The 9,481-nt window shown below is 36.6% G+C and overlaps 1 protein-coding gene and 1 pseudogene across 2 annotated transcripts; both read right to left on the reverse strand.

The window, feature by feature from the left end:
• Window positions 1-367: 367 nt before the first annotated feature.
• LOC110629789 lies at window positions 368-3,872 on the reverse strand (annotated as a pseudogene).
• Window positions 3,873-5,868: 1,996 nt separating this feature from the next.
• On the reverse strand, window positions 5,869-9,129 carry LOC110630067 (pentatricopeptide repeat-containing protein At3g02650, mitochondrial). 2 transcript variants are annotated; one of them, XM_021777378.2, is made up of 2 exons: window positions 7,243-9,129; window positions 5,869-6,328 (listed from the first exon to the last, which is right to left on the reverse strand). In XM_021777378.2, exon 1 carries the CDS (start codon window positions 8,985-8,987, stop codon window positions 7,254-7,256), a length of 1,734 nt encoding a protein of 577 aa, XP_021633070.1. In that variant the 5' UTR covers window positions 8,988-9,129; the 3' UTR covers window positions 5,869-6,328; window positions 7,243-7,253. The 2 variants fall into 2 exon arrangements, with proteins under 2 accessions (XP_021633070.1, XP_021633071.1); XM_021777379.2 differs by having other exon boundaries at window positions 5,870-6,321.
• Window positions 9,130-9,481: the final 352 nt, after the last annotated feature.

The raw sequence follows: 9,481 nt of genomic DNA on the forward strand, positions 1-9,481 counted from the left end.
TAATAAAAAAAATTCTAATTAGTTTGGTAAAATTTACTTTTAATCTAAAATTAATTCTCATAAAAATTTAAAAATATTAATTCTTACATTATTGATTTTGTTAAATATAAAAATTTAAGAAAAATTATTTTTTAAATTCCTTTCAAATTAGACATTTCAAATAAAAGTTATATATATAATGATTTTTTAAAAAAGAAAAAGAAATTTTTCCTTTCTTTTTTCAATTGAATGATTAAAACCTCGGAAATTTGAGAGATTGAATTCTCAAGAGAGCCTAAGCTTGGGAAAAATACCGTCACGCTTATATGTTTGAACCAACAATTATATGAATCAATCAACTAACAAACTTAATTATCAGAAGCAAATCTTTTTGTTTTTTGTCTTGTTCTACAGATAGGTATGAAAGAAATTTATTGGAATGTAAAGGATGCACCATTAACAAATATGACTACAATTTTAGAACACATAGGTTCAAACCAAGTATGCTACATAAATTAGTAAGTAGAGAAAACACCATACAACTAAAAGCATATCAAACAAATACACAAACTGAAAAAGCTCAAAGAAAAAAATAAAAGATTTTGTCTTCCTCCTTCATTCTTCAGTTGCTTTTCCTCCAAAACTGCTCACATCTTGAATAACTGCATTCTCCATATACAGGAGGTACCAATTAATCTGCAAAGTTCAGGAAGGGGAGGAAAAAAAAAACTTAGTACCAGGAAAAATGAAACGAGAAAAAAAGTGTCTAGGAGCAGCAGTGGCCTGATGATATTTCCCTATTTTTTTCTCTTGACAAAGAAGCAATATTCATTTTGCAATAGCCAAGTAAATCTTCTTTTTCATTCTTTCCACAAACCGGTAATATGCATCCCTCTAAGGTTTCTTAAATATTAAAATTCCACAGACAGACCAAAACCCAAACACAAATCCAGGTACCAGGCCTGCATAGAAGAATGTCATTTCTATCCAATCATTTTCTTCACCGATGTTGTCCTTGACCCTTCATCCTCGTTATCTTCATCATTTGGTGTGAAAGCGAAACACTGTTTGCAATGGAAAGCCACAAAGTCTCGAATTGCCCTTATAAATGGAGGGATCAACAAGGGTTTGGAACTGGTTGGTCGATGGAATTGGCCCCGACTAGTTATTGTAGGATGAGTTAGAGTAGTTCAGGGAGGTCATAGAAGGCATGCTTGAAGGAATTGGACCGGAAAGTTGGTTGCAACAGAGGTCAAGAGATTCTAAACGATTCAGGTCTCCAATATCTAGGGGTATCTCTCCAGTCAACTGATTCCATGATAAATTTAAAAAACCAATATATGACAGATTACTTATGCCAGCTGGTATTTGTCCTTTTAGATGATTTCCTGAGAGATCTATAGCATTCACCACAGGAAGTATCTTGGTATATTCAACTTCTCTTCCCTTCACATACAACTCTATTTCCTGTGAGTAGACAACACGATTTGTCACTACATGGTAAGGTTTGAAGGAATTCAAGCCACTTAGATTGCCCAAACATGGTGGGATTGGCCCTGATAAATTATTAAGAGCAAGGTCCAAGATATGGAGTTCAGGAAGGTGACAAATGCTTTCAGGAATACTTCCATTGAGTAGATTGACTCGTAGATTGAGTATTGTCACTGACAATAGCCTTTCACCAATCCAATCTGGTATATTTCCAGTGAACCGATTTTCTTTAAGATCAAGTGTTGCTACATGTGTGCAGTTCTGCAACGACTGGGACAAATCTCCAGAAAGATTGTTGCTAGTTAATTTCACTAACTGAAGCAGAAGTAGTGAGCACATGGAGCTTGGGATGCCACCACAGAGTTTGTTGTTGGATAAATCAGTGGTATCCAACTGTTTCAAACCTTTCCAATGGTTATGGATCTCCCCAGACAATTGATTGTTTGAGAGATCAAGAGTAGTCAATTTCTTCATTTCATTTAAAGAAGACGGGATTTCTCCAGTTAAAGAGTTCCCAGAAAGTTCCAAGATAAGCACCATTGACATTTTTTGGCTAATGTTCAAGGGAATGGTCCTGAAATCAAGTTGTTACTGAAAGACACAGATTGAACATTAGAAAAAAGCGGCATAGGACCCTCTAAAAGATTAGATCCACTCTCACTGCTTCTGGTGAAAAGCTAAGTGAATCTGGAAGCATTCCATGTAATTGGTTGTTTTAAATTAGCTCCAACCACTTAAACTGTGGAGTTAAGTTCCAAAACCAGCTAGGTATTGAATCTGAAATTGAAACTCCAATAAGGGTTACCCTCACTAATTCCTTTTGAGTTTCAAGCCATGTCGGAAATTTGGGACCCATTTGGCAATCATTGACTAAGATGACCTGTAGGCTAAAAGGGGGAACCCACTCTCGTCTCACATCAAATGCCAAGGACTTGTTTACAGAAGATAATGAAAGACATTTTAAATTTTTGAGGGTCAGGAAATGAACCTCAGATATGTTGCCACCCAAGGATTCCCAAAGAGATCCAAGTAAGTTAAAGCCTCAAGTTTCCCTATGCTTTCTGGTATAGTTCCGCTCAATTTATTGGCAGAGAGGTCCAAGTCCTCCAAAAAGGGTAACCTCTCAATGGATGTCGGAACTGAACCTAAGAATGAATTCCCAAAAAGCCTGAGGGACTTCAAGCTCCGGAAGTGTCCTAATGACTCAGGAATCTGGCCACTCAAATTGTTACAACCCAAGTGTAATATCTTTAGGCTACGGTTACTGCATTCAGACAAGCTGTCTATGAGTTCAACCATTTCACCACTAAATTCATTGTAACTTAAGTCTAAACCTTGCAAGTTACAGAGGTTTCTCCAGGCATTAGTGGATAGCGGACCCCTAATTTCAGAATTCACAAGGTTAAGGTCCACAAGACCACTGATATTGAATAGCCAATGAGGTATATGATTGTTGTAAACATGGAGGACCAGCAAAGAAGTGAAATTTACAGCTGGAAGGAATTGAGGGAATCTGCGAAGATCACTACCTGGCAAATGCAACTCTACAAGAGAAAGGAGGCTAGTCAAAGCTTGCACCCTGCTGGCTGATACTAAGCTAAGGTTTACGCTTGCCAGGTTCAGGTACTTTAGAGAAGAGAGTCCAGAAATCCAGTTGGCATCAGAAACCCAAATGCTTTTAGGATTGGGATTAGTGTATGAATATGGAAAAAGATCAAGATAATTGCAAATTTGAGAGGTTTCCAAGATGAGGGGGAATCATTCCAGCAAATGATGCATGAGAAAGATTAAGATATATCAACTCCTCAAATGAACCAATGAAATCAGGAATTTGAACTCCCTGAAAATTGTTTATGCTCAAATCTAAATACATCAAGTGTTTCAGATCAAGCAAAGAAGGAGTAATTTGGCCCCGCAGACAGGAATGGTTATAAGCTTCTGCCTCACTTCCGAACATGAGATATACGGGATAAGTAAGGTTGTACGGATTTCTAAGGTCAAGCTGGATTACGACATCTGTCTGTGCGCTGCATCTCACACCATTCCATTGAAAACAATCTTCACCAACCCAAGAAGAAAGCCGACCCGATGGATCTTGAAGACCTTGTTTGAATTGAACAAGTGCTTTCCTCTTAATCTCAATACAACCTGCAGTGAAATTGGTGGCCGCGGAAACAAGCAAAGGAAGTAGATAAAAGTGGAGGAGGATGAGGAGGAGGAAGTGTGAGGGGTTATGCTTATGCATTTTTGCCATACTTGCCTTCGCTAATCAGAAACGATCTTTATTTAAAGGGGTAGCAGCCAAAGAACCCTCTGCAACATTAATTGAACTGATTATTGAATATCACTCAACTAATTAACCATATAATAAAATGCTAATATCTGGCAGACTAGTGTTTAGTCTTCATCTATCTTTTTCTTGCTAAACGGTCGTGGTGGATACTTCGATTGTTGCTTGGAAATTGGAGCAAAGACATTGAAGCGGTCAAAACTCGATACCAATAAAGGTCTAACGCACTCAAGACTCTGTATCTTGCAATATTCTTACAGAAAATGACATTTCTGGAGACCAATGCTTCTATTTTCCATTCTGTCAATGGCGTCGCCACCCTTCAAATTTTCTCATCAATTGATTACGTTTCTCATCAACTGCCATAGAAATAAGCTCGGTATATTTTATTTATTTATTTTGAAAGAAGCTCAGTCAATTCTTAAAGCACGTCTGCATAGCATATACTGTTCCCTCTTGCTTGGAAATTGCACAATGCCTTCCTAAATTATTTCTAGCTATTATAATCACTATTATAATAGATTAATCTTCACATTAGATAACTTATTTGTATATTATTCAGCAGCTGTAACTGCCTGATAACTTTCTTTTTAACAGAAATTTGATATTTTTTCAGAAGAAAAAATTAATCCATTAATAAGAGTAATAGTATAGGAATTCAAAGTCAATCCTCCATTAATAAGAGTAAGAGTATAAGAATTCAAAGTCAATCCTAGGCCCATAACCACCTAACTAAAGCCCATATAATAACAAGAGAAGGAAGCCCAATCCCCACGAACCCGCTAAGAGAAATGGGAATAACCGAATCAACGGAAATAACTCGGCTAAAACCAGAAGAAACACACGTGCAGTGTTGCTCCTCCATCTGCAATCTACCCAGTATGGGAGAGCCATTAATGGGGATGATCCGAAGCCTAAAGGAGGATAGCCGAAAGCTAAAGATCGTGATTGGACGTTTGAGACTTTGTCAAGAAAAAAGCCAGTTCAAAAAAAAAAAACTAATAAAGACAACCACAAATCAACAGCAAATGCGGAAGCGGAGGCGACAGAGCTCATGAACATCTCACTCGTGCCTTTTGGAACAGTCTCCTGTTCAACAAGATGCTGCCAGAAGCTTGCTTTCTACACTCTAGGTTTTAAATTAAAAAAGTATAGAGAAGCAAGATCTGAGTTCTCTCAGAATCCTAAAAGGGGAAAAAAAAAACCAAAAAAAAAAAAAAAAAAAAAAAAAAAACAAACCATCAAGCAAGGAGGCATCGTTCGTCACTATCAACAGACCATATATATCTCCTCACCTTGCATATAAGAGTCTTCAACCCAACAAATCAAATCCAAAACACAACTATTTACAACCCACCAGAGGTGGGGAGGAGCAAACTCATAGTCTGGAAGGTGCCAAGAGCTGTTTCCCTTGCCTCTTCCACGATAGGGCAAAAAATCTGTTGTACAAGTGGAAGAAAGACTAGGACAAAAGAGAAACTCGCTCTAAAAAATAGAGAGAGCTAAAAATAGAAATTTGATAGTTCGTTCATAAGTAATGGGAAAAAATATATTATAAATTTTCTTAATAGAGAAACAATATAAAGAATTGGATACTTTTGTTCGGAGTGATTTGAGCAAAGAAAAATAAATTTTTGGACAATAATTGTTCAACAAAGAAACATCATGATATATTATTCTTTCAACAACTTGATACTATTTATAGACCTAGAGTTTCAAAGAAAAATAAGGAGTTAAAATCTATACTTTGAACTTTAAAGAGTCTATTTAATAAGGCACAAACAAAAGTTAAAAGTTCCGTCAGATCTATGAAAAATATTTTTTATAACAAAAAAAGGAAACTTTTTTTTTATTGTCTAATTTAAATTAAAATTACCTATAATTCAACATTTCAAAGCTGCGATTTTAGTCAGAATTGCATATGAAGAATTATCCACCGGCAAAATGATCACCAATTTTATCAAGGGCCATGCACCAATATGAATTCATCATCAGACGACAACTGGCCCAATCAAAACCACAGTCAGAACCAGCCCCAGGTCCAGGAGGAAGGAGGCCAGTTATTGTGCCTTCCCCATTTAATCTAAAATCAAACATTCGAGCTGCCTATAAAATTGAATCGCTAGTTTAATTTAAATTTATTTTAACTATCAAATTGCTTAAATCAGAATCAAACCAAAATTAAAATTGAAATTGTACTAAAACCATGATGAACCGAACCCCTTCTGATTGTGAACCCTAGCCCCGAATTCAACCCGTAGTTTTAGCGGTTTGCATGAGCGCCTGAACCGGAGCACACCGCACACATAACATAGCAGTACTAAGTGACCAGAAATTGTGAAATTGTACTGCTAAATTTCGTTTATTCACCAAAAATAATAAGAATCGGCGGTTAGAAATCTGCTTTCAAGTCGTTGGTTCGCTGTGCTGCTCAGTTGAAAATCATTAGACCCACGAATATCAAGTCGAACCAAATCATCTTTGGTCAATCTACTTAACTTGGAGTCCGTAAAATTGATTATGGGGCTTGATAACCAATACGCCCAGTTTATCATCTCAAGCTGCAAACTAGAACATAGAACGCATAAGGCTGAGCAACTTGGCATATCCAAAGCAAATGTTAAAAGGCCACATGTCATAGGAAGACAATTTATCAGATCCAGTGTAAAATTAAGAATGTCAAAGCAACACTTCTTCCTACCTCAGAAACCAACAATGCTTTAAGATATACAGCTATACATTCCCAGCATAGATGAGGTATTATTAGAAAAGCAAATAGAGCCTTTTTTTTTTTTTTAAAAAAAAAAGCATAGAAATGCAATTGCATAAAGCTAAAAGATAGATCTTGCAGCCCTGATGAAAATCTACGAGACAACTCCATATATCTGCAATGGTATTATCATTCTGTGCTTAATATTCCATATAATCTCCAATCTAAGGGCAAAGCGACTTTCAAAAGGAAGGATAAAATACAATCCAAGAAGAAAGTGCTTATAAATAAATTGAATGTATTTAAAAAGCATATCCTCTAAAAAGCTGTAATGCATAAGCAAGTCCATCTATTCCCGCAATACCCATTTCTAAAACGAATTAACAAAATCCAAACGGAGACGCATTTCTAATGATGGGAATGTATTCAATATACCCTACTCAGCTAAACGTAAATGGATCCATTTATTAGACAAAATTAAAATTCAGACTAACGGAAACACAGGCAATTTGTTTCTGTTCCGACATGAAGCAGAGGTATATCCAACTTAGATGGACATTTCACGCACTTTCCTCACAATCAAGAGCGTCAAAGAAATAGTTCACAAAAAAACCAAATTGAAACTTCCCTTTCAATCTGATTAGTGTGCAGAGAGATTGAACGCATAACAAAAGGAAAATTGGAGAGCTTCAATCATTATCTCATGAAGAAAAGTCATCTTAAAAAAATACTACAGATTCAAATATTGAACATCAGCATGTGGCACCCATACCAAGAAATGATTCAGGCGTCAACACTTGCTTCTTTCTCAAACCCCTCCCCCTCCAGCTCCTTGACTGCCCTTATAAGGCCTCTTGTGATCCCATTTAGATTACGGCCATCCTCCATTTTCTCCATCAGCTTCTCTGCTGTTTCCCAATCTAAGGCCTTTAAGCATAGGGATTGGATCAACTTATTGTACTCATCTACATTAGGTTGGACCCCAAAGTCCTTCATCTCTGCTAATAACTCCAAAGCCTTGTCAAACTGTTCAAGTTTGCAATACCCTCGAATAAGTGTATGGTAAGTCACGGGACTCAACTTAGAGTGCTTCTTTTTGGCTTCAGACAGTATTTTGCAAGCCTCTTCCATCTGACCACTACTTGCATAACCACTCATAATAACTGTATAAGTGAAAAGATCCGGTTTCAGTCCCCTCCTTTCCATCAAATTTTTCATCTCTATTGCCTCTTTCATATCTCCACACTTGGAATATCCATTGATAATAGAATTGAAAACAGCATTTCCAGGAGGCGGTCCCTCATCAATCATCTTAGTTAGTAACACTTTTACTCCATCAAAATCTTTGATCCTACACAAACTGCGAATAACAGATGAGAAGGGCTTGATTGCATACTTCCGTGTTTCTCCAGAGAATGAATCCAACATATTCAAAGACAATTTGACTGTTTCATCTTTCTGGGAGAGCAAACTGATCAAAAAATTGACTGCAGACTGAGGTGGATACTTGTTTTTCTCCTTTGCCAGCATATAAACCATATGAGCATCACTTGCCCTGCTCCCTTTACAAAACCATTTGATAATCTTACCAACTTTCTCACTGTCAGGTAGGGCTTCTGCATTGATCATCTGCTCACAAACAGACCAAGCCCAGTCAAAAAAGGATCGCCTACTAAGGGCTTCAATTGTATAATAGTAGGTCTCTGAATCCGGGACACACCCAAAGTCCCCAAACTTGTTGAAAACCTCTAAAGCCGCCTTCCCTTTTCCCAGCTTTGAAAACAAAGCAATCAACCGATTAAGAATCTCCAAATTCAGCACAACATTACGCTTCTCCGCAACCTCTCTAACTAAATCCCACATCGCATATGCATCTTTCTTTCTAAGGTCACTACAGATAGCTTGAACAAGCACATCAATTACATGGGTAGTCACATTGACATCTGGCTCCTGAATCGCCCACTTGAAAAACCTGATCAAATTATCACCTAAAACAAGTGGGGTTTCTAGCACTTTCACTACAAACTCCTCGTGTAAATCCAAACCCAAACTATCAAGATTTGATTCTAAGGATTCATCAAAACTGCTCTGTAACAAAGACAGTACATCCTCTAATTTCTCCGAGTCTATCTTATAAGCCCCTCCCTCTTCTTTTCCCCCCTCACCTTCCTCGACTAAACCTCCGGAGAGCTGATCTAGCGTGCCAATGTCAGCACTCTCAGGAGCAAAATTCTCTATCTGGCAGTTGCCATTTTCACCTAAAGCTTGTGAAAACTGCTCTGTTATACCACCAATATCCCCTTCAGAAGCAAAACTCTGGAATTGGGTGTCGCTATTTTCCTTTAAAACTGCTGAAGAATCGTTTACGGACGGGAATTCTTCGATGTTCACGGACGAGTGCGCAAGAAATCTACAGTTTGTATAAGGAAGCAAGGAAACCCTTACCTTGTCGTGGTTCCTCGTTGCACCCAAATTCCGCACTAATTGTTGGGATTTGGCAGCAATGGATCTCCACATCTCGCTGATTTGCGTGCGTGCTGTGTATGGTTCAGTAAGCTATGTGAAATGTGAACACCAAAAGGACAAAACCCTAATATGTGATATGGAGAGCGGAGAGGGTTTTTTCCCTTTTTTTTCTCAAAGAGGGGAGAGGGGTTTGCTACTGAAATGAAAAGTAAGAATTTAAAAATATATATATATATTTTTTGAGTAAAAAACAAGATAAATTTTGTAATATAATATTTTTTAATAAAATAATTAATTATGAAAATTTTATTAATTTAATAACAAATTAAGTAAAACTTTTTATATTTACAAAACATATAATATTATTTTAAAGCTTTTGTTATATATTATATGTGATAAATTTTATTAAAATCATAAAATAAAATTTTAATATCCATTAAATATAGTAGCTTATTCATTAATTATATTAAATATCAAATAATATTAAAATCTTAATTTTTTCTATAGAATTTTATAATGTGAACTAAAATTATAAATCTTAAATG

The sequence above is a fragment of the Manihot esculenta genome, chromosome 13, assembly GCF_001659605.2.
Source record: "Manihot esculenta cultivar AM560-2 chromosome 13, M.esculenta_v8, whole genome shotgun sequence".
Classification (NCBI taxonomy): Eukaryota; Viridiplantae; Streptophyta; class Magnoliopsida; order Malpighiales; family Euphorbiaceae; genus Manihot; species Manihot esculenta.